Source organism: Poecile atricapillus, chromosome 2 (genome assembly GCF_030490865.1).
Source record: "Poecile atricapillus isolate bPoeAtr1 chromosome 2, bPoeAtr1.hap1, whole genome shotgun sequence".
NCBI lineage: Eukaryota > Metazoa > Chordata > Aves > Passeriformes > Paridae > Poecile > Poecile atricapillus.
Window position 1 is genome coordinate 121,826,128 of NC_081250.1, and position 26,542 is coordinate 121,852,669.

At 38.0% G+C, this 26,542-nt stretch overlaps 1 protein-coding gene across 1 annotated transcript in view; it reads left to right on the plus strand.

Moving 5' to 3' along the window:
* KCNB2 (potassium voltage-gated channel subfamily B member 2) overlaps positions 1-26,305 on the plus strand; it is a 164,043-nt gene extending 137,738 nt beyond the window's left edge. Inside the window, exon 2 of the mRNA XM_058832537.1 lies at positions 24,143-26,305. Coding sequence (XP_058688520.1) covers positions 24,143-26,305 — 2,163 coding nt within the window. The remainder of the gene's footprint in view (positions 1-24,142) is intronic.
* Positions 26,306-26,542: the final 237 nt, after the last annotated feature.

Sequence of the window (26,542 nt, forward strand, 5' to 3'; positions counted from 1 at the left end):
TCTCAACTGCTCCTGGCTCATGCTGGTCTCTGCCCTTCAGCAAACACAGTCAATCCCTCTGCTCATCCCAGGCTGCATTAGTAGCTGTTATCTGCTGGCATTAACCACAGCTGCTGGACAGCAGGGCTGAAAGGGAAAAGCTTTCTGTGACAGTGCAGAAGCCTAGCACCCACTCCTTCCTCCTGGGCACTCAGTGAACCCCACTGTCAGCACAGCTCCCCCCGACCCCTGCCACTGCAAATGTCCTTGTGACTTTCTAAGGATCCTTTTAGATATGGCCTCTAAATCTTTTTGAGGTTTGCCTATCAGTGATTTATTTCTATCATATCAATAAAACATAAAAATGAGCAGGCAGAAGTTTATTGTGTTATGGTGGGAGTTGTTCTCTTGTTTAAACTTAGGGAAGTTCAAAACAAATGGGAGGTATTTTCTGGCAAAAGGAGTTCTCCTTGCCTGGTATATAATATTCTCCTTACAATTTTCAGGTAACAACAGTGAGAGAAAGGTGTCTGTAAAAGAGAAATTTGTTAGCAATCAGGCTAGTACAGCATGGAAAAAACTAAAAAAGAGTCTCAAAAAATCCCAAACAATAAGTGTTTCTTTTTTATTATAATTGTGCTTCATTCTCATTTTCACTCTGGCCATTCTCAGTTCCAGGAAACCCTTTCAATTCCTATTCATTCGTTGAATTGTTTCATTCCAACATGTGTTTGGATTTATTGTCTATATTACCACTTAACACACACACACAAAAAAAAAAAAAAAGCAATAGTGCTCTTCAGATGCAATTTCTACTTATGATAATTTTGCTGTGGCTTTTTACTTTCTCGGCTAAGATCAATTTCTGCCATATCTAACAAGTCAGAACGTGTGACTTTCAGTACTTTGTGATAACAAGATGTTCTTCTGTATGGAACATAAAACTGGTCTTCAGAGTGGAAATTTTCAGCACTAAAATAAAACAAAAATTATGGCAACTGTTTCTGTGGGTTATATTATTTATTTATGAGCCACTCCATGCCTTCTCTCTGTTTATTGGGGGAATTCTGAAAAACAGTAGGAGTTATTGTTGCATGTACAGAACTTGCTGGTTTTAATCTAGTTAGTTCAGGACTGGTAGCATTGAATTATTGGCATGTGATTAGATTCACTGAAGAGTTAGTCCTTCAAAGCTGCTGCATATCCTGAGGTTTCCAGTCCCACATGTTCACCAAAATGAATGGAGTTTTACATGCAAATCTCTGCTGGTAGGGAAAAATAAGGCTTTTCTGGCTAATGGCTGTTAAAAAAAAAAAATACCCTAGAACTTAAATTCAAAAGAAAATTATTTCTAACCCCCTCATTACTAGTGAAAGATTCTACAATTCACATTAGCAGAATTGAAGCTGCAGCCTGAGCCAGCACAGAGGGTCTTTACTGATAAGATCGACCATCAGCAATACAAGATCTGTGAGAACCTTGGGATGTTCTGGAAAAATAAGAATTTGCCCTCCATGGAGGAGAATCAGATTTTAAAACATTTAAACAAACTGGGCATCCACAAATTGATAGGATCTGATGGGATAAACCCACAGGTGATGAGGGGTCAGGCGATACCACCACAAGGTCGCTCTCAGTTATCTTTGAAAAGTTGTGGTGATCAGGAACAATTCATGTGAGCTGGAAGGAAGCAAATGTCACTCATAACACTGAAAAGGGAAAGGAGAAAATACAGACTGGTCAGCCACACCTCAATCCCTGGGAAGGTCATGGAACAAATCATCCTGGAAGCTGTTTCCAGCTGTATTAAAAACATGAAGGTGACTGAGATGGATTTAAAAATGGGAAAATCATGCTTAACTAACCTGATACCTTTCTGTAATAACATGGGTCTCTTGGTGGATGTGAGGAGATTAGTGAATGTTAATAATCCTTTTGAATCTATCTATCATAACATTCTCTCAGACAAATTGATTAAATACAAATTAGGTAAGTGGGCAGTGAAGTGGTCCGAAAACTGTCTGAAATGACAGACTCAAAGGATTGTAAATAGCATTTTGGGAAGGAGGTAATAGTAGAATCCACTGTACATTCTAGCCTGAGGATGAATAGTATGCAATACCCCTCTGAATAATATGGAATTATTTTGCAGTTAAAAAAGTGAACTTTACTCTTCCCAGATATTTTACCATACATCTTAGTCTGTATTGTATGATATGATATGATATGATATGATATGATATGATATGATGATATGATATGATATGATATGATATGATATGATATGATATGATATGATATTACATTACATTATATTACATTACATTATATTAATTGTATTATGGCTTAGAGAAATTTAATATGCTGTGCTTATTATTTAATCTCAATTTCTTTACAGAATCATACACAAATTACTGCTTTTATAAAGTATCAGGGAATATCACTAACATCAGAATTCAGATTCATTCCACCTAAACTTCACATCCTTAACTTTGATGAACTCATTTAAAAGTGCTGTCAAAACATCATCCCACTAAAATCAGACTAGAGGCAAGATGGGTACTCTTCCTTTTGTGCTTGAGCATGTGCAAATACCCCAGAAGGTGAGCTGCACATCCTCAGTCAGCCTTGTTTTCAAGAATTTGGGTATTTGCTGTGCATTGGAACACATCACCATTGTGATGGATCTGTTCCACACTTGTGCTGAGATTCACCTGCCTGAGACAAAGCAGTAGTTAAATTGGGAAGGTAGAATGTGGCCATTCCAACAGGTGACTCAGATCACAAGTGACAGTGATGCAATATCCCCAGAAATATTCTCATATTTTTCCTAGGCACTTAAATCTCAATTTTTAGTTTGCAATGGAAAGAGTCAGAAATTTACTGCTTGAAATTTGTGGAAAAGCTTTTCCTTTTAAATAAAAATCTCCAGATTTGTAATAGATATCTGACATTTTGGTTTTTAAACAAAATACTTTTACCATTAAAACAGAAGAAAAGGCATGGAGGAAATATTTATTCATTTTCATTTCTCTCAAAATTTCCCTCAGTAAATCCTTGCCCATCTGTTCAAGTGATCAATATTTATGAGGCATAATGAACATTAAATCACTGGTGAAGTATCTCTAGGATTCATTCAGTATTCTGTAGATACTCCTGATTTTGACATATTGATATTATGTGGTTAACTCTTCTAACATACAGGTCAGTCTAGAGCTGTTTTCATTTTGCTTTTTCTTTGTGAAGAAAAGGTCTAGTGCAAGGTCCAGCCAAACTTTAATTCTTTTCTTCTTTCTCTTGAGCCTCTTAATGCTTGGCTTTTTTAAATGTCTATAAATCACAGCACAATATTACATTAAAAATGTTTCTGTGTAACTGAATTTTGAACTGAACTGACTGTGTTGGATGTTCTCCATTTCATCTTACTCACAAAGAGAACTGTTGAAATGAGATCAGGTTGGTGAAGCAAATCAGGAAATACTGTGAATTAATTTTTTTAAAAAAATAGAAAGAACCCTGGAGAAGGTTGTTCCAGGTATTTCATCATATTGAATGAACAAAGAATCACGTTGTATGCACTTGGTACACAAGTATCTACCTGAAATCCTCAAAGCCCATGGAGTTTTACCATGGTGTGTTAGCACTTCCATTGTTATCTTTGAGCTTGCTTTCTTGCCACTCTCCATTGGTGCAATTCTTGCAGAAATTGGTGGGAACTGAGAACTGATATATGGAAAGTGAAAGTCTTGGACAGAGCAGTGTGCACTAAAAATAGAAAGGAACCCAAAATAACACAATGCAGAGAAGATATGCAACAAATTGTATTTTTCCACAGAGTATTTCCAGCTCAGTTCAAATGTCTCCTAACTGTATGCTCCAAATTACTTTAAAAATCACTGGCAATCCAAATTAAGCTGCAGGAATATCGTGTTTGATTCAGGCTTCCAGAGTGACATAAATTCATTAAATCTTCCACAGCAATCCGCTTTTTTACTTTTGGCATATCTACAATGTTTTGTGTAATAAAACATTGCATAAAGGGTTTAGTATATTGAATTTAGCACTATGCCAGCAATGTAACCCACAACCCTAAATGCTCCTGAATTAAGCTTTTGTCTTTCAAATTTGTAGATATGTAACAGGGATCTTTCTAGGCATAAGTGTACATACTTACATGCATGTATATGTAGATGTGTGTGTATATGAACATATGTGTGTAAATGTTTAATATATATGAAAGCTGACAGGTGTTGCATTTAAAATATAAGTGAAGATTTACTTCTTTGTCACTTCAAAAACCATACAAAATGAAATGGAGGAAAAACCCCCAACTTCATAATCAATTTCAGCTTTTGGAAATAATGTCAGAATTGTATTGGGAGGATACTTATGAGGAGAGCAAAAAGAATTCATCCCACTACATGGAGCATAAATGAGTTTAAAATGTGTTTTCACCATCTGCTGCTCTCATGAAATCTTGAGATTTGTAAATGGCAGTTTTGAGTAAGAGTAAATCTGAGATTTGGTGACTTTTCTTTAAAGACTATAATCTTGAGACAATGTTCTTCTGTCTTAGAAGTAAACTTTGTACATTTTAGATTACCCAAAGTGTCTAAAAGTCTGTGAGATGTAAGTAGTCTGAGCAGATATCTTTGTCCTCCTCACCTGTACAGTATGTGAATATATGAACAGCTGTGGAGATCTGGAAGCGTAACTTTGTAAGAGAGAGTTCAAATAGTAATTGTAGGTAGTTACAGCCAATACTCCAGTCTCTTGCTCGAGATTCAAATGTTCCCTATCGCTGCAAAATATTATCCCTCACAATTGTAAGCAGATGTCTTTTAAAATAAGGCTCACACCGGGGGAATTATTTTACTCTGTTATGAGAGGCTACCACATAATCTGCTATGTGAAGTGGCTCATTATATATAAAGTTTCTGCTTCTGTGCTGCACAGCCTCCTGCATGTGTCCTGGAGAGAAGCTGCTCATTGTTCTGAACTGAATAGTTTTATCTGTTGCAAAACACAAAGGGTTCCAGAAGTCCCCAGCTTTATTCTTCTCATGTACCATCTCTGTGGTAATGGTGGGACCAATGACAGCAGTTCCCAGTCACATTTCTGCTCAGAAGGAAGATATTGGCTTCCTAGGAATTATTTATGCATCTTTCATGGCAGTTAAGTGTTATGCAGTTTAAGAATCCCCAGTCCAAGCAAAGGGATTTTACTACTATTCATAAACTAGATATATTATTTTTACTGTTGTTTTATTGTTGCATTGTGTTGATGTTTTATTGCTGTATTCCTAACCAAGCAGCATGTTTGCATCCAAGAACTGTTTTTAAAGTAGGATAATCAAACCTAAAAATGTGCTAAAGGGAAACCAATACAAGTCCTGCTCGAAGTGAGAGATAACTTTGACACCTGTAGGGGATATAGAAAGAAGAAGGTTCTTGATCAAAGTGCTGGAGATGCAACCTTCCCAAGACCTTGAAGTAGCATATTTCACGGACTAAAATGAAGTCCAGATAATTTGGGATTTTGTGACTACTTCAGAGAGGAACTAGCAGAGAAAATCTGCTTAAGTGGCCATTAATATTTAATAAACTTTTTGGCATCTGTCAACCAGACAAGTTTCACAGACATCTGTTCCCTGAGTTGGCATTCAGGTTGGTTTATCTATATGAGGTATGGATCAGATACCAGTACTATGGTTGACACTTCAACACCATAAATAACCCTGCATGCAAGCAATTGCTTAAGCTTTCAGCAGTAACATATGTGACCTGTAAAGATTTGACCTCTTGTCTATCAGCATAGTATCAGCTGTTCTCATATGCTTCAACTCAGCATTCTGAAGATCAGCTGTAAAAGCCATTAATAGGGCATTTATATTGAAAGGACTCAGAAGTTCCTTTCCTGATTGCATTAAGGTAATTAAGGTTTCTGCTTTTGCAGATTATGTAGTTAAGATAGATAACCACAGATACATGCACATACAGGTTATTTCTTCATCTAAACTGCTGAAGTGGAAGCTTATAAACTGGTAAACAGGAATTGTAATTGTAATACTTACAAAATAAGTGAGATGGTGGTACAGTGGAAAGAACTAATAATGTCAGTCTTCCAGCTTCACAGACTAGTGGAGAGCAAAGAAAAAAAAAAAAAATCATTTCAAGTTTCCTAATAGGCTTTTCTTCAAATGGGATCCTTTCAACTCCTTTCTGGCATGGAAGATGTATAAAATAAATATGCTAGTCATGTTTTAATGGTTTTGGCAGAACTGAAAATAAGTGTCTTTAACAAGGGAAAAGAAGGGAAAGTCAATGATTTGTTGGAAATACTATATGATATTTGTTATACATGTGGGAGAAAGTGAACAGAATTAATATGAGCCACTCCAAGCAATTGAGCTATAAAAACTCTGGGCCTCTAGACCAATTTACTCATCTCAAATCTTGCCCTTATCTTCGAGGATTGGATTTATTTCACTATGGGGAAATGAAAATTATTCTTAATATGATAACACAATTCTCATTCAGTCTAAGGTGTTTTTTTTGCCTTTCTTACTGTTGCAAAAAGTTCTTACATATATAAATCATATGCAAAACTAAACTGTCATAGAAAATAATGAATTGTATTTTTTAACTAACTAAAGAGCACTTATTGCTACATATTGTCCTGAACTCATAAAGGCCCCCATTCCCTGAAAAGACACTCACATAAAAAACATACAAATTAATTAATATGTGATACCAAGCTTCAAATGGTGACAGTGTCCCTGTCTTCCTGTCTTTCCATTTTATTTATTGTGTTCATCTAGTATCAAGATTAATCTAGATGCAGATAAGAGTCTGCTGATTGTCTGTAAAGAACCCATTTCAATGGGTACTGCATTCTTCCAGCAATACAATGTAAACAGTAGTAAATGATTAATTATAAGGAAAACAAGTTACCAATGCCCCAAAATCATGTCATGACAATGGTTAGTGCTGACTGTTGGTCCAGTTTATGGAATCATTTAAGAATTGATAATATCTATACAGGTCCTCAGACTATGGCCAGCAAACCCTGAGTGTCCGTGTGGTTGAACATGACCAACAACAACCCACCCCACCTTGCATTCCTACATAAGAAAGAGAGCCAGCAAGATGCTGTGATTTAAATGGGGACTGATCTCTGAAAGTTTATCGAACACCAGACATAATTAATTGATCCTTTGAAGACCAATGTAAAGTTGGCAGCTACTGTACAGTAGTTTTTAGGCTGAAGTTTTATACAACGGGAAATTTATAGCTAAGAAACGTGAGGCCATAGGCATGATATTCCACAGTCTTCCCCAGGGCCTCTTTGCCATTTCTGTTGAAAATTAAACAGCTTATATCTAGAAAGGCCACCAGGCTTTCAATTTCAGGACCTACCTGCAAGTTTTGATAACTCACAGTTTATCAAAGCTTAAGGCAATAATAATGCACAACAACAAACTCCTTTCATGACGTTATTCCTGTAAAACTTCTGATATGCTTAATAAATACTAGAAATTCTTATATAAAATATCTATGCCTATATGTTTGATGCCTCTTTTATTTTCTTTTGCTGTGATGTGATAAATATTACTGGAAGAAAAAATGAGTGATAACTGTTGAGCCAGATTTCTCACTGAAAAAAAAAATCATTCAGTCACGAAATTTGTGTTTAAAATTATACTGCTGCTACCATAATTCTACTGTGTCAATTTTTTAGTATTTTAGTATGAAGCAATGGGATTCTTACATCTGGGATTACTGTGGTGATCAGATTTTGAAGCATATCTTGATGTATAAATTACTGATCAAAAATGTTTGCTGATAGTATGCACAAGCATATTCCCTGCAAAAGCCCCCAGTAATTACTGTATAGAGTGCAGGAAAAGAAAAGGTAACAAAAGCTAAAGGCTCATTCATTTGAGCTGCTTTGGGATAACATCAGACTGAGGTAGGATTTTAATTCCAGACTTCTGCTTTGAATGGGTGTTTGGCTGCTGAAGTTGTGAGGATATTCCAAGTGAGTTCTGTGCATTTGGATAAGGATTCGTGCATTGCAGAAAATATGCTAGGCCAGGTAAAGTGAATTATTTCACAGCAGACGCTGCATGCTGCAGTTTAATCCCTTGTCACCAATGGACAAATGTTTACATTGCTTGAGTGCTAATATGCTAATTCCAACTTCTGGTATCAAGAGGTTAATATGATGCCTCTGCTTTAGCAATTATTGCTTAAGACTGACTGGCACATTAATGGAAAATTGATGAAACTCTTTAGGAATTGTAACACCCTCTGGAAAAAAATACACAATTCATTCCTAAAGTAAATCTGATAAGCAAATAATTTAAGTCATTTGTCAAAATGAAAAGCAATTGGCAACTCCAAAATAAATATTGCTTTTCTTTCCAGCTACAAAGTTAGGCACTAAATGAATTTTAATAAAAATCCAATGCTTTGTAATGGAGAGGGGACTGCATCTTTTCCTTTTGACAGGGTGTTTCAGAGGAAATGTTTTCCTTTGATGTAAAGATAAAATTCATAAGCACTTTTCATCCCAGCTTCCAGAATCGGTGTGAAACTAGTGACCCTGCTAATAGTGCTGATGTTTGACATTGTCAATGCAACTTTTTTTGCATGTTTTGATGTTAGCAATGGTGTTCATCATATTGAAAGACTAACTGTAAGTGGAAGGATTAGACAATGAAAGTACATCTGTTCCTCACTTTCTTTACTGGCACCATTTTACTGTTTGGCTCTCTGATTTCCACTGAGAGAGATTTGGAAACTATTCCTCCTTTACGATTTCACATGCGTTTAGGGGAATCTCTTACCCAAATCATGCTGCTCTGAAACAAGCTTCCTGCAGATAAAAATCCATAGAAATTACTGTTTATCTTGTTGAGTTACATATAGCAGGCTTCCCCCAAAAGAGACATTAGTTATGTACAGTAACATCCCACAGTTGCTATATGAGTGCTTTCTCGTGTAAATCAGATTCGGTGTCAGGTTGTGGCTGTGGAAGGTACATTTGGAAGCTTGCTGGGGCTAGTGATGAAAATGTCTCTTCTGGCTCAGTCCAAGCACACAGACAGGTTACTCTAAAGTCCCTCCCATTCAGGAGACTGTCCATACTATTCTCCTGGTGTATATTATCCAGAATATCTCATCTCACACAGAGGTGATCATATGCCTCCAGAAAGAACCTAGAAGTGAACCAGGATGTGGAAATGAAGCAGGGATGTAATTGTTTGAGCAGAAATGTATCCATACATGGTGATGCTAGGACTGATGGAAGATGCTGTATTTCCTTCGATAATTGTAATATAGTCCCATATTTCTAAATCCTATTTTGTGTCAAACTAGGTTCTCATTTTCTGTCTTAATGGAAATATTTCAAAAGGATAACATTCTGTAACATAAACAGAACCTCAAAGAAGAAGAGTGTTTTCTTAGATGCTGAAATTCAGTTCAGAAGTCAAGATCCCAAATTTTGGAAAGCAACTCAAATATTCCTGTTCTTTGACTCCCTAATCTCCATACCACATCCATTCCTCCATCTTGTATGACAGTAAAAGCAGTATTGCCAATTGTTTCCTTTCAGACTAACATTAACTGTTATAATGTCAAATGTATTATACTGAAGGCAACAAATCACCTCTGTCCCACTTCCTGTCCTTCAAAGGAGCATGGGACAATGATAGGAGTGTGCACTTCCATGACTACTGTGAAAAGTCATTTTGAAAAAACCCCCAAACCTCAGCCACGGTGTTGTTCCTGTGTTTCTATTAATAGCAGTGAAATAATTCACTGTCAGTGAGCTCCGAGGTATAGTAAGCCAGGTATTTTCCCATAAAAATGTGTTTCTAATTATACAGCTTGCAGAAAAATAATTGGACATAAAAGACCCAGAATAAAGCAGAAGCAGTTATAATCTACAAGATCAATAATTAATAATCCTTTTGAAAGTGCATACCTGTATGTTTACATCTCAGAGAAAACATATATAACAGTTTATAGTAATATTACATATATTCCTTATACACAGTGGTTCCAGTTTATTCCAGGTGGTACCTGAATTATTTCTTCCAGTACTGCCATTACTGTAATTACTAAAAGCCATATGGTTTTGTCACATATATTCCACAGTAAGAGATTTTTGAAAACTATTTGCTTTGTTTTGATTAGCACTTCTGACTGAGCAATAACACAAACCTTTTTCTTCTTTTATTACTCATGCAGTTCTATCCCTTATCATAAAGATCATGTAGAATAAAGAATCACATTGCCCTTCCAGAAAATTTTTGAGTTTTGGTGGTGAGTGTGGGGGTTTTATGTGGCTTTCAGAAGTAGAAATATATGTAATCAGTGTGTAGATAGAAGCAATTGTAAATACTCCAAAGACTCTGTTCCAAGCCTTTATCGTAAATTGCCAGATGCTGGCAGTTTAAAGAAAAAAAAAAAATATATGTATTATGAAATTGTCGGCTATGAGAGATACTTCCTGAAGCATAGCCAGAGTATAATGTATTTGTTCCATGTTCAAGGGTTCTTTGAAGATGAATTTTATTGTCCATAGCCTTGCTGCAGATAGCTGCATTATAGCTGTTCAACAAATTTATTTCAGGTTTATTTCTTGTCTTAAGGCTGATTGAGCTGTAGAGACTCCGCTGTGTAGCTGCAGTCATGGAAACCTATGGGGTTTCTCTGGCCTGGCTGTCAGTTTGACAACCAGGAAGACTTGACAGACAATTTGGTCCTTCTTTTGAAGCTAGTCAACACTCATGTCCCCTTCTACAATCAGCTCCTCATTGTTCAGACATTTGGGGAAAAGCTGTATTTAATAATAAGCCATTTCAGGGTAAGGCCTGATATTTCTGCTACTTCATGTTCTGCTTGGGTCCCAGAAATGGCCAGCCTGGTGGAACCAGTGACACGGGACTGATGACTCAGACTGGCCATCTATGCCTCTCATCACAGCGCATTTAGAGCATAAATGTGAGCTAAAAAATAGCTCACCTCTGGTTCCACTTGACAGTAGGAGAAAGAGCCACAGTGGGTGGAAGTGTGAACACACAGGGGTAGTCTGTAACATCTATTTGTCCTTGAGGAGCACACTTCCTCCAGCTGGAGGAGTTCTGTTTCCAACATTGACTTGGGTCTAAATGGAAAACACAGCCCCAGCATCCTGCTTGTTCATGTGGGAACAGCTGCCATCTAAAAGAGGTGGCATTTCTCTTCTCTAAGATTGTATGTGTTTTTACTTTAATAAGTATGTGGCACAACAACAGATCCTAACAGTTTCTGTAAGGATTTCTAAAAGGGAGCATCTGACCAGGATGGAGCAACCCACAAACAAAAATTCTGATGCTCAGTCTAGGGCTTAGGGCTCAGTCTAGATCCAGTCCAGTATTTTTTCTCTCTGATGACCTAATCCAGTGTTTCAAATATAAAGATTCCAGGAAAACAGAGACAAAAAAAATATCACCTAGGTTTTTAAATGTGTGGACTACTGCCCTAGGAGAACAAGAACAAGGTCAGGAAGCAACTGATAGAAACCTATCACATTCTTAGAAAATTACCAAAAATCAAAAAGTTCTAAGTTCTGAAATAATATATCTTCATTTTTCATATATTTAAAATAATAGAATTTGAATATAAGTTTTAAATTGCTGATCTCATTTGTAGAGATTTTAGAAAAACTGTATATATCCTGTATTTTTTTTTCTTTTGAAATTTGGAAAATACAGAAGTCTGAAGAGAATTGTATCACAATGATATTTTCAGTTAGGTGCAAGAGTTTTAAATAATCCATATTTCTATTCTTGATGCCTATAGATGCAGAAATAATATAATCTTACACATTTGTGAAGCAGAGGAGATAATTCATCTATCCCAACATGGAATTTCCTGAGGCATTGTGTAGAAATCAAATACTCCATACTGTTCTGTAAGCTGCTTCTGAGAGCCTTTCCACGGGATAAAAAAAGATGGACTAAATTTATTACATTTTTTAGATGAATATCCATAGAATCTCACCAATTCCCCTTTTGTCCTCTTAAAATCCTATGGGACATTTCCATAAAGATGATTTTCAAAATTGCTTAGCAGCCAGAGCTCTCACCAAAGCTTCTGGGGGCTTAGGTTGGCTAGGGTATGTTGAGAGCATTAAGTCGGCATTTTTGCATTCACGTGTATTCATTCCATGGGAAATAAATGGTTCTCTTACTAAATATGTGTTGTGACAACAGGAATAGTGTGTCCTTGTCAACAGCTGCCTGATAAAACAGAGACATCTACTGGTTAAAATACGAAATAGGAAAAATATCAAAATTTATACAGAACATTAGACTAAGCCTTGTCAGACTGCCCTCCTTTGCTTCCCAGTACAGCTGACTAAAATATTCAAACTCTACTCGTGAATTCTGGTTAAAGGCAACAGTAAACCTCCCTTTGATTTCCTGAGGGAAAAAACAGACCTTGTAACATTGATAGACCTAATTTTAATAGACCATGAGCATAACAGACATTTATTTGTGACAGAACAGTCTTCTGCAGAGCGGGGAATACTCAGCCCTTCTTCTGTCCAAGTCACAGTTTGGGTTAAAACTGACATTCTTTGAACACCCTGTTCAGCACCTGCCTGAGGTACCTGTGCTAAAAGCAGAGCCTGAATTACAGCCCTAAACTGGAATGTTCCCTTAATTTACACGCATTTTCTCATATACTATCCTGTTAGTCTGAGCTCACAGCAGCAAGAGCAGAACCTTTTTAATAGTATTTTAATAATGGATAATATATTTTCTGAATCAGATCTGTCTTCAGTTACAGTTTGACCTTCCTAAATGTGATGTGAGGATGTTTGCATGTTTATTGGAGAGCATTGGTACTCTGTGTATATGTTACAGCATACACCATACCTTCATAAGGGTTTGAAACTGCAGCATTACAGATGATGTTTCAAAAGTAATCCTGGAGTGACATCTAACATAAGGAAATGACACTTAAGATATGCAGACCTTTCACTACTGTATTGCAAAAAAAGAAAGCAGGCAGGATTACTTTCCCTGACAATTTCAATTGTTCTGCAAGTTTGGGAAACACTGGCATAACCTTTACATAAAACCATAGATTAATATAGATATTATATATAAAGCCTTCTTTCTGGAATTTATATAGAAATTGTCATGAAGCCAAGATAGAAAAAAATATTTTGAAAGTGTGAATAAATAATTTTGGGCCTGTCATAATTTCAAATAAGTCTGATAGATAAAATCTGCCTTCAGAAATACCATACCTACTCATTGTATTACATGTCAAAAAAACCCACCTTATTCGATGGCAAAAAGATGATAGAATGAGACTAGTTTAAACAAAAATCTTAATATATTTGCCAGCAAATTAGACTCAAGTGTACAGTCCTGGTTAATAACCTGAGGTCCCAAGTGTAAGCAAATTCCATTAAAACTAAATGGAAAATAGAAAAAGTGAGAACCAAGAAATTTGATTTCCAGTTTCTGTGTTTTAAAAATCAGTTACATCCAGCTTTGTGCTTTAAGTTGAATGTTAATATCAAAATAGGTAGCGTTAGAATAAATCTGTGTATCAGGTATGCTGATTTCCCCCTTTAAATCCATTCAACAGCCTGTGCTAAAACTCCTTAGAGCTAAGCAATTGTGATTTGATTTTTCATTACTCCTTTTTGTTTATCTCCACCGTGATTTGCTGGGTGTTAGCAACAACTTACTAAATGGCAAGAGGTAAAAAGAAATATCTCACCTCTGGTGACATTCCTGCCTCCTTCAATGGTATTTTTTCCAAGAAACAAATATTATGCCAGAGTATCTTTCTTTTCCCAGACTTATCTTTTAGACTGCATAATTTGCCTACCTTCACGTAAGTAACGTGACCGAACGAAAGGGGTTTGCAGTGAATGTGGGCTCACCACATGTGGCGCATCCTCTTTGCGGCGGCCCCGCGTTCAGCACCGGGCCGGGGGACAGCTCCCGGGTGCCACCGCCCGATCCAGCCCCGCCCCCTGCCCCGCTCCCTTGGCTCCCACAGCCAGCCCAGACCATGCTGGACACGACCTCTCTGTTTGGCTCTGGAGGCTGGGCTGATTTGCTGTGGGTTTTTTTCCCTTGTTTCTTTGGTTTGTTGGGTTTTTTTAAATGAAATTCCTGTAATGAAGCCAATGTTTTTGTGCGTGAAGTAGCACAGAACAGATCTTGCATATGGTTTGCTATGCAAAAGGATTGGAAACTGCAAGCTCCTTGTCATGACTTCGATGCAAATTTTGAAGACTCTGGTACATTAATCTAAGTAATAATACTCAGCTTTCACTACCAAAAAAAAAATTTAGGCAAATAGTACAAAACACAACTTAAATGTAAGAAATATGTAGAAGGTTTAGAAAACTTCTGAATGAGGGTAGGCAGAAACTTTAATAAAGACATCACATTCATTTTTGATAAATGTAGATAACTTTTCTTGCACACACAAGCAAATTGTTCCATTTAGAAATAATACTTAGGAGGCCAAAAAGCTATGTATAAATAAAGCCTTTAAGATGACTCTTTAACTTAATGTTTTGTGATCATATGTAAGGCAGTTAAATCTCTCACATTATTATAGAGCAAAGAAAGCATTAGCTAAATAAAATTTTTATTTTCACAGTAAACTGCCTTACATTAAGTTAGTTAATTGATTAAACTAGCCACACTATAATTTCAAGCAGGTACTAGCTCTATATCTGTCAATATATGACAGTCAAATTCATGGGCTAATCCAATTTCATAGTGAAAAAAACACAAAGCAATTCACCTACATTTACTCTGCATCTGCCATTTCTTCTACATTAATTCCTAGAGGACAGTTTGCTATTTATCATTAAATAATTGATTTCATGTCTCCAGCTGAAATGGATTTTTGCTGTTGAACAACAGCAAAATAATATTAGAGCTGACTTGATATGGATCTTAATATGTTAAAAAAAAATTATTCTCATTAACTCTGTGCTGATTCAGTATTCAAGGTTGTCTCCACTGATGCTAAATTGAGTACATATGTCTCTTCCAAACTATGAAGATTGTCTTCATCTGTGAATACTTAAGGTCTCCCATCTTTGCCAGTCCAACAAATGCCCTCAGTATTATCCTCAGCTCTTGCCTATAATGAAACACAGCAGGTTTCATCAGGGCTGTGCTAAAGATCAAGCTGACAGTGCCATTTGCAATCCATTGCCTATTACTTGTGCATATTGCAGTTTCTCTGGTCTCCAACATCACTTTTTGGTTGCAATACATCCTGCAAATGTTTGCAGTATTTTACTTAGTTTTCTACTGTGTGCCTAATGTGTCCCTAGTGTTCTAAGAGGCTTGAATTGTTCTTTTGTTCAGATTCACAGAGGCTCAGTCCATTTCCAGGGTTCTCATTTGCCGTATTATCCACTGAGTTGCCTTATGCAAAACCACCTCACTACTCAGCCAAAATCAAATTCTCAAACTCAAACTAAATTCTTATGATGAAAATCTTGGTGGCACAAACCCCAAGGCTACCCTTCCCTAAAGCAATAATCATGTCATTAAGTAAATGCAGTTTGTTCACCCCAGAATGCAGGAGGGGTGTATTCTATTACTGTTACCCTAATAGTATAAAACAGTAAACAGTAATCTACCTGCATCTAATGCAGGAGAGAGGCATTTTATTACTGTCACTTTGAACCAGAAGGATGCTTGCTAATCTCAAAGAATAAAATATCTTTTCCTAAGCAGGTTTATTCCCTCTGAGATGCTAGATCTTTTAAGGCAAATATTCATCTATGGAGTGGGAAGGTCAGCACAAAGTAGTGGAAAGGCTTTGTGAAAAAAAATGGAATTTATACAGTGCTCTCAAGCAGGAAGTATATCAGCTGCAGACAATGGCTTTATGACTGAACTTCTGAAGTGAAGGTTTTGCCAAGACAGAAACACTTTTTCTGGTCAGGTAGACCTACCTTAGCCAGTTTCAAAATACCTTGCTTGACTACAGCTGTGCTTGGAATAGTTTGAGTTGCCTAGTGGCAAAATTTGAGCTTTTACTACCTGCTTTTACGCCTTCCACTAGAATTACCATGATGATGATTCTGCTGATGTTATCATCACCAATCTGCCATGCATACTGGAATTGGCAGGCAGCAAACTCCTACCTGCCTGAAATCTCCTCAGACAGAGACTTGAAGAATACCACATTACAGAAACATAGGTGGTCCCAGATGTTGGCTCCCAGTCTGGGTGAGCTTGATAGGAAAGCACATCCCTGGACATGTGCCACTCCTTAGGTAAACTTCATAGAATCATGAATAAACATTGCACATGCATTCACTATCTTCATAGGAACTTGTCTGTCAAGCTAAACTGGAAACAGAGCTTTTTCATCTACTGATGAACTAGTAGATGGTTCTCATACATACAAATATGAAGAGTGTTTATGGAGCTAGTCATGAAATCTCAAGTGAAAACCTCCTAAATGGGTATTTCTAAACCAAGCTTCTTAAGTGAGAGTCATCCCAGTGCAAAGAGACCAAAGGAAAAGACTGTGCATCGCTTAGACACCAGATAAATACAACACTGAGAACTTAACCTTCATATATGTGGTTAATGTGAGGCTTAATGAATATCCCTGAAAGAGCAATGAAGAACATTCAAATCAAGTCCTTAAAGACATTAATAATAATACTAATCAAGGAAAAAGTGGGAAATGAAAGGTCAGAATTCTAAATAATGTCATCAAGGAAGGAGACTGAGAGCAGCAGAGAGAAGCTGTTCAGTGAGCACACGGGCTGTCAGAGTTATTATGAGATGTGTTTCTGAAAGGGCAACATTGATAGAGATGTGAGCTGCAGTACATTTATGTTGTTCTGTTAAATTATTCCCCTCTCTTATTTTCCAAAAATTAAACTTTTAGTAACTGGAAATATTTTTTTCCATCACTTAAAACAACTAGCCTTTACAAACATATAGTTCTATTCTTAGATAATTCTCAGTGTTGCAGGACTATTGAGATTGGTTAGATTTGGCATGCTTAAGGCTTGCCATAGCTCCATTGTGTTCTAGTTTGGAGTACATCCAAGTAGGATTTATTTGTCTCCTTTTTTATGTCCCATGGCTAAGGACTTTATGTTAAAAAAGATCACTAGCCAGAAAAGGACTGTAGCAAAATATCTTGCCTTTTGTTGAACCTTTTCAGTGTGGTCCGTTGAAACCTTAGATTCAGAGTAATTTTAAGTCTGTCAGACTGTTTATGATGTAATCTATGACACACTGATACATGTTGGGAATGCAGAAATACAGGTGTGAGCTGAGTACCGTCCCCTCTGCAAAGCAGCATGATACAGAATTGTGGGTCAGAAGGAAGAGGTGATGCCTGTAACTGGGAAGTCCCAGGGATACAGTGGAAGGAGAAAATGGAGAAACCAGGGAGAGAGATGTTGTATCATGACTTTCTTCTTGTCCTTTGAATCACAGAAGAATATTTTAATGGCCCCTTCTCCTAAATGTCTACAGACTGACATTCTGACTAATCTTAAAATTCCTCATGTGGAAATAGTTATAGTTGCAAGGTGACTCAATTTGTAGTGCTGTCTTTGCTTCTCCAATATGCATCTCATTTGGTTATCCCAGATGTCAAGAACAGAGTGCACACAGATTTAGACAGGTGTACAAGATGGCACTCTTACTGAGCAAGACTTTTTGTCCATTCAGTTGCAAACTCAATATCACAATCTGAAGACATTTTACAGTAAACAATGCTGCTGAAGTAAACTAATTTCTATAAACTTCTCATCAAGCTTACCAATATGTCTTCCACTTTCATGGGCTTCCTCCCTCAGAAAAATGAAAACATTCATTATCTGACCTTCTGCTCCTGCCAGTGTGGCTGTGAGTGTGTGGATTGTCTGGCCAGAACATTTAGAACAGTGCTACAAGTTTCCCTTCCATGCAAAATCCAGCACGATCTGCAGGCTACAGCACTTGGTAGCTCTCAGGTTGATCTGAAGAACCTAGACCAAATCCAGATACCTATCTGCTCAAATCTAGCCCAGGACACCTCTTTCCCAAGAGCAGATGCTTCTGAGGCCATAGGTAAGTGGCCAAGAAAGTTGATACAGTTCTCCAGAAGCCTTTCAAAAGCTGAACAACAGCAATTTTTTCTGAGATTTTCTAAAGGCAGAGTTAAAAATACTGCCAGGGAACTTCATGTGAAGACAATATCATGCATTTAAATGCAGAAAGAGGAGAGTATATGACAGCCTGATAATTTTCAGTGTCTGTGGAGGCTAGAAATTTGAAAAGTATGAGACTATACTGCTGTCTATTATTTAAATGGTCTAGATCCTATGCTAGGTCCCACCCTAGGAAAAAAAAGGCTAAGAAAACACTGTTGCTAGTACAGTCTTACCTGATTCCAAACTGAAACCCATATTAATCAAACATACTGTACTGATCAGTAGGGCTCAACTGAAATTCCCCTCAGCAGCTATATTTTAATGTGAACCTGATGCATGCTTTTTTTCTGCTTTACATAAAAATTACACTGGCTTATTCAATATTGGCAGAAGCCTTTTCACATACTGTGTCATTTCACTTACCATATCAGTTGTTGCAGAATAGCAAGGAACAATTTGAAGGGTATTCCATTGCACCTTTATTTTCTGCCTCAGTTGTATGCTCATTTTATGCAGAATTCCTCACACTGCTGGCAGTAATAAGTAATGAGATGGTGCACAGGGAAAAAAAGCCACTTTTTAGTGAAAATTAGTGAAAATACTGGGAAACAACTACATTTTCAGGAGATTGCTACCAGTCCTTGTACCCCAAAACTTAGAAACAACAGCATCTGGCGGAGGCTGTTAAGACTGCATCATTAACTCAAGGAATGTTTTACTATTCATTGCATCAACAGATTCAAATGCCTCGTGTCCATCCCATAGGAAAGAAATTTAAATCTGTCCATTCTTTTAGAAAAAAATGCCATTTAAAAGGAAATATTTTTAAAGATTAAGAGGATATGGATTTTCATGTGCTTTTGTAGTTCCATAGCTAAATTACATAACCTGCCAGAATCTGTCATTTAACAGAGTATATTCTGAAATGCAGGCTGAAAATATTATGTCAAGAACTGTGGTCGTAGATTAATCACTTGGAGCAAGCAAATTTTCTAGGCCTTTCAGTCTAGAATATGGTTTAGAAATATCACATAACAGGAAGTTCTGCTAGGAAAGATTTAGTCAGTGATGGTTTCTTTACACTTCTGTATCAGCATAACCAGCCTAGCAGTTTGCTACAAGTCTTTCTTACAAACTCTGCTTCTCTTAATACAATCTGCATCTGTTCTATGAGAATTTACGAGCATAGTTATGTCTGCAAAGTGTTCCTTATGTAGACTCAGAATACGGAGTTCTTTTTTACTTCTTTTTCTCATAGTTTCTCTTGTTCTTCCAAGTTTTCCCCTGGCATTTTTTGCCTAATGAGCTGTGAAATCTAATCAATTGCAATAATTAAAACATACTGTGTGTAGAATGATGCACCGCTTTAATTACACAACAAAGTCCCCAACAAATAAAAGCTTGAGATTCTTACATTAGAAGAAACCAAACCGCTTTACTTTGTTGTATTTTTTTTTTTTCATGAAGAACAGACTCATGCTTATAAATGATATGTATAAAACACCTAAAATTCCAGGCTTGCTATACTTCATATTTTATTAAAAGATCTGGGCGAGGTCAGGCTTGTGTGTTAGCAGCATATGAAGCAGCCATGAAGGAATGGCTGGAACAAACAAATAGTTGCTTCTTTTCAATAAAACACCCTGGGTGACAACTCTGAACAGGAAAGTTTTGTGTCCGAGGTCTATAAAATGCATGGAGTTTTAGCAATGTCACATGGTGCAAGAGGGGGTGCTATTCACTGACTCATCTCTTTTCTAGGACCTTTCATGTGCTGGTAAACATTTAGGGGTGAAATAAATTCCTTATGACAAACTGAAATGCCAGTGTTTCCTAATTAAAATCAGTTTGATGACAGTTGGGCAGATACATTCTTACAGTTTTCTTTTTTTCTAAGAACAATGCATGTCAAGCAATTGGGTCTTGGTATTATGCAGCTTTTTCCAATCCTGTTATTTACATTCTGATTCTGGTCCCAGTGAGGCTCCATCAGCTTGAGAGAAACTGCAAACTCAACTGTTCAGACTTATGCCTTTTTCATTTGTTCTGTAAATTCTGAAAGTATAATTATGCTATTGAGTACCTTAGAGAACTCAAGCCTGCATTAGCTATTTCACAGTCATTTATGTGAAGTGGATAACCTAGTACACCTTATTTAAGTTTCCAGCTTCCAGTGAAATCTGATACATGTGACTTTCACAGTTTGAAAGGTAGTTATTTCTCATTTACAGTGCTGTCTTTTGTCTGCCTCAGTTCTAGCTACAAATTTCATTAATCAGCCCTGCCTACATATGCATTGTTATTGCCCTCATTCTTTTTAGCCGTAAGGTTGGCTTCTTTTGCTGATGTTGGTATCAGAAGTTTTAAAGGACTGTATAGCCCACCTAAATAGGATAAATTAACTTAAGGATGTTTTCTGAATGGGTTGTATGAAGGATGAAGACAGATGGTCACTCATTTGGCAGGAGAAATGGATGGATCTTATTTCTCCAATAAATATAGTTAAAAAAAAAAAAAAAAAGCAGCACTGGTAGAGAAAAATTCAAATAATTGTTTCAATGCTTTAGAATATGAAAGGTGATACCTGTATTCCTGTTCTGTACTATTAGTAGCTGAAAAAGGCCAAAGATAGTACATAAGTACAACATGATGCCAAATACACACCACACCATGAGCAATTTCTGTTTGTGCTTAGAGAGCTGAATATCCTCTTAATAACCCATAGATGAAACAAGTTAACTGCCATTTTTCTCAAAGCTACAGTGAGGTGGCCTTTTATCTCTAGAGCCTCTATCACCACTGTGACCAGTCTCTCTGCATACACTCCTCACACTTGTATTCTTCTCAGCTGCTTTTCACTCCTCTTGGGTGTTCCAGCAATTTTGTCAGACCTAATGTATCCTTGGAACATCACCAAATGGATTTAACAGTACCATTTCTGAGAAATGAAAGTAAATGCTTTTATGAATGAGCTTAAACTGAGCTTTAAAACAAAAAACAATTTATTTTATTATTTCTAATAAAAACCCTGGATTTAATTAGGACTTACAAAACAATATATTTTTTTCTAAGTGTTATAATGATTTTTGTATCATTTTAACACTTTGCTCACTGTCTCAAAGCTGCTCATATTCCTTAGAGTATAAATAACTAAGCTTTCTGGTAAGGCTGTGAGGTTTTCTGATTTTCATTTTTTTCTCATAGTGTTGGTTCTGTAAAAGACAATAATCAGCTATTCCAGGGAAAGTGGGAGGCTATGAGGTACGGAGAACTGAACTTTATCAAAATATCTTTTTTCCATCATGGGGCAATTTATACAGAACCCAGCCTGCTGGAGACAGATGGGGTTCACCTGTCTAAAAGGGGGAAAAGGATTGTAGCAGGACTGATTGAGAGAGCTTTAAACTAGGTTTGAAGGGGGAAGAGAGTAGGTCCAGGGCCACTAGAGATGAGCCTGGGGAGAACATGCCAGTGTTTGGTATGAAATCAATAACCCACCTGAAATGCACGTACACGGCAGAACACAGTATGGATAACAAACAGGAGGAGCTGGAAGCCATGGTGCAGCAGGAGAGCAATGATGTGGTTGCCATCACAAACCATGGTGGGAACACTCACATGAATGAAGTGTGGCAATGGATGGTTATAAGCTCTTCAGAAAGAACAGGTGAGGAATGAAAGGTGTCGGGTGTGCCTGTACATTAGGGAATGTTTCAGCTGTGTAGAGCTCAGGAACTGAAATTGGAGGTTGGCCAATGTGACACACATCTACAAGAAGGGTCAGAAGAATGGTCCAGGGAACTACAGGTCTCTCAGCCTGACCTTGATGCTGGGTAAGGTTACGAGACAGATTATCTTAAGTGCAATCACACATCACGAACAGGACAACCAGAGGATCAGGCCCAGCCACAATGGGTTTAAGAAAGACAGATCCTGCCTGACCAACCTGATCTGTTTTTCTGACCAGGAGACCTGCCTAGTGGATGAGGGAAAGGCTGTGGATGCTGTCTGCCTGGACTTCAGTAAAGCCTTTGGCACTGTCTCCCACAGCATTCTCCAGAACTGGCAGCCCAAGGCTTGCACAGGTGCACTCTTCACTGGTGCAGGACTGGCTGGATGGCTGGGTCCAGGGAGGTGTGGGGGTTAATGGTGCTACATCCAGCTCGCATCTGGTTACTAGTGGGGCTTCCCAAGGCTCAGTATTGAGGCCAGTGCTGTTTAAGATTTTTATCCATGATCTGGATGAAGGGATTGAGTGCACCTTCAGTAAGTTTTCATTCAGCACAATGTTGGGCAGGAGTGTTGATCTGCTGGAGGGCAGGAAGGCTCTACAGAGGGATATGAACAAGCTGAATCAATGGGCCAAGACCAGCTGTATGAGGTTCAACACGACAAACTGCTGGGTCCTGCACTTTGGTCACAACAACCACACGTGGTGCTACAGACTTGGGAAAGAGTGGCTGGAAAGTTGTCTAGTGGAAAAGGACTTGGGATTGCTGCTAAACAGCAGGCTGGACATGAGCCAGCAGTGTGCCCTGGTGGCCAACACCACCAATGACATCCTGGCTTGTGTCAGGAATAGTGTGGCCAGCAGGACCAGGGCAGCAATCCTGTAGTTGTCACTGGTGAGGCCTTACCTTAAGTCCTGTGTTCAGTTCTGAGTCCCTCACTACAAGAAACACTTTGAGATGCTGGAGTGTGTCCAGAGAAGGGCAACGAAGCTGGTGGAGGGTCTGGAGCACAGAGCAGCTTACAAGTGTTACGATGAGCAGCTGAGGGAGCTGGAGTTGTTTAGCCTGGAAAAAAGAAGGCTCAGGAGAGACTTTATCACTCCTTATAAATTCCTGAAAGGAGGCTGTAGCCATGTGGGGGTCAGCCTGTCCTCACAGGCAACCAGTGGCAGGATGAAAGGATATGGCCTCAAGCTGTGCCAGGGGAAGTTCAGGTTGAACATCAGGAAGAATTTCTTCACTCAAAGGCTTGACAGGCATTTGAACAGGCTGCCTAAGGAGTCAGCAGGTCTTGAAGCATTCAAGAAACAAGTGGTGTGGCACTTAGTGCTATGGTTTAGTTGGCATGGTGGTGTTCAGTCAAATGGACTAGAGGGTCTTGGAGATCTCTTTCAGCATTAATGTTTCTGTGATTCTGTGATTCTAAGATTCTATGAAAGTGAGTGACGAAATATATTATAAAACCTATCTTCTTAGACAGAAAACAAAATTTTATTTCTTGGAAGCCTTTGTATACTTACACATCTTAATAATTATGAGAAACTCAGTTCTCCTTCATACTTCTTACCTTTTAAAATCTTGCTCTCAACCTAATTCAGGACCAATACCTTCAATTCTTGTAGCATCTGAAATTTGTCCAGACATGACAATTCAGCAGAACTAGTCTCCTGAACACTGCTTCCTGTTTATTCTTCTTAACTTTTTCTTCTTAACTTTTCAGGTCATAAATTTATGCCTGTCTAGGAAAGTGTGTACTATGAAGTGCTGAATTACCCTCGTACACATGGTATTCCCAAATCAATTCTCCACACTATGTAAAGTTTTACATAATTACAATTAATGCAGAAAATTCATAATGTTCTGCACATTAGCAGGAACTGTATATCTTTCACTTGGTGACTTGCACTAATAAACATCACCTCCTATTGTAATTCAAAAATGGTAAGACCAGTCATGGCCTGCTTTCTGAAATGAATTGGCTTACTGCAGGCAGTAAAGCAATCAGGTTTTGGCCATGTCTAAGATGAGTCTAATGTTTTCTCTGTGTGAAATTCAAAGCAATAAAACAAAATAATGAATGCAGCCATGAAAACAGCTTCCACCATTCTGTGTTTATTTGACACATGTACATTTGAAAGGATTTAATCAAACCCTGACAAGTACACTTGTATCAATCTAACCAAAAACATTTTTTTTATTTTGTTTTACAGATTTTGGCCATTGTGTCCATTCTGTTCATCGTCCTGTCCACTATTGCTTTGTCTCTTAACACACTGCCAGAACTTCAAGAAATAGATGAATTCGGGCAGCCAAATGACAACCCTCAGCTAGCACACGTTGAAGCTGTGTGTATTGCTTGGTTTACCATGGAGTATCTTTTGCGTTTTCTGTCCTCACCAAATAAGTGGAAGTTCTTCAAAGGCCCACTAAATGTCATTGACTTACTGGCTATCTTGCCATACTATGTCACCATTTTTCTCACAGAGTCCAACAAAAGTGTCCTGCAGTTCCAAAATGTTAGACGTGTGGTTCAGATATTTCGAATTATGAGGATCCTAAGGATTCTTAAGCTCGCCAGACATTCAACAGGCCTTCAGTCTTTAGGCTTTACGCTCAGGCGGAGTTACAATGAATTGGGCTTGTTGATATTATTTTTAGCCATGGGCATAATGATATTTTCAAGTCTTGTATTCTTTGCTGAAAAGGACGAGGATGCTACAAAATTTACAAGTATTCCTGCGTCATTCTGGTGGGCAACAATCACTATGACTACTGTAGGATATGGTGACATTTATCCTAAGACCTTATTAGGTAAAATAGTTGGAGGACTTTGCTGTATTGCTGGAGTGCTGGTCATAGCCTTGCCCATACCAATTATTGTGAACAATTTCTCAGAGTTTTATAAGGAGCAGAAAAGACAGGAGAAGGCAATTAAGAGGAGAGAAGCACTTGAGCGAGCTAAAAGAAATGGCAGTATTGTCTCCATGAATCTGAAAGATGCCTTTGCTCGCAGTATGGAAATGATAGATGTAGCAGTAGATTCAGGAAAGATTGGAGAACCACTCAGTCCAAAGGAGACACCTGATGACAGCCACCTGTCCCCAAGCCGGTGGAAATGGGCCAGAAGGACAATGTCTGAAACAAGCTCAAACAAATCTTATGAAAACAAGTACCAAGAAGTTAGTCAACAAGACTCCCATGAGCAATTGAACAACGCTGCAGCATCCTCCAGCCCACAGCACCTCAGTGCCCAAAAACTGGAGATGCTGTATAATGAAATTACTAAAACTCAGTCTCAGCCTAATCTCAATGCTGGTTACCAAGACCAGTCAGCAAAGCCACCCAGGTATGAGGAAGAAATAGAAATGGAAGAAGTCATAGGTCAGAGAGATCCATTGCCAACTGGGCCTGCGGACGTTGTCATGGACATGAGAAGCACATCCAGTATCGATAGTTTTGCCAGCTGTGCAACTGACTTCACAGAAACAGAGAGGTCTCCCCTCTCTCTGTTTCCTGGCTCTCACTTGCAAATGAGATTTCCAACAGATGCCGTTAACCTGGAAGAAAACCAAAGAGCAAGAAGTTCTCAGTTCATACCATTTGCAAAAGACAGAGGATTTTCTCCAACCGATGTCACCTTTGACTATAATCCAATCAACAGAGCTGTTATCAGTGATGGCAGTGGGTCCCAAACTGTTTCACATGGTCATTTTCATTTTGACACTGCCATGGAAAGCCCCAAAAGCTCCCTGAAAGGTAGCAACCCATTAAAATCTAGATCCCTTAAAGTTAATTTTAAAGACAACAGAGGTGGCGCTCCACAAACTCCACCAAGCACTGCAAGGCCACTGCCAGTGACAGCAGCAGCAGACTTCACACAGGCCACCCCTCAGCACATCAGCACCATTCTCCTAGAAGAAAATTCCCCCCAAGGTGAACGGCCTGTACTTGGTGCTGACGCATCTGCACTTTGTCAGGGACCTGCTAAAAAATCATCCCCACTCTTTCCCAAACAAAAAATTTTCACTTTCCCTTCAAAAGAGAGGAGGAGCTTCACTGAAATAGACACTGGAGAAGAAGAAGAGTTTATGGAGTTACATGGTGTGAAACATGAGAAAAAACAGGATATCAAGACAAATTGCTGTGGGGATAAACACAGCGATGGCAACAATTTAACAGGGGAGCCACAGGTCAGCTCTTCACCCAAAAGCATGAGCCACAACTGTACTCAAGACATTTACCGTGCTGTGGGTGAGGTAAAGCCAGACAATAACCAAGAAGGTCACAAAATGGAAAACCATTTATTTGCTCCAGAAATTCATTCAAGTCCAGGAGAAACTGGTTATTGTCCTACACGTGAAACTAGCATGTGACTAGTTACAGAAGCAATAAAAACATCTTTTCTTAAAACAGTTAGTAATGCCTATGAACTAAAACATGGAAAGCCTCCACAAAAGTGCATAAAATGTTATTTTTGCATGGCATGAAGAGTTGTTTAGTTTAAATACTGTTTAATTTAAAAAAAAGACTGCTTTTGTAACAAACTGAAAAAAACAGGGAAAAAATTACTCAAGAATGGTGAATACAATAAAGAGAGCTTTATTAGGAGC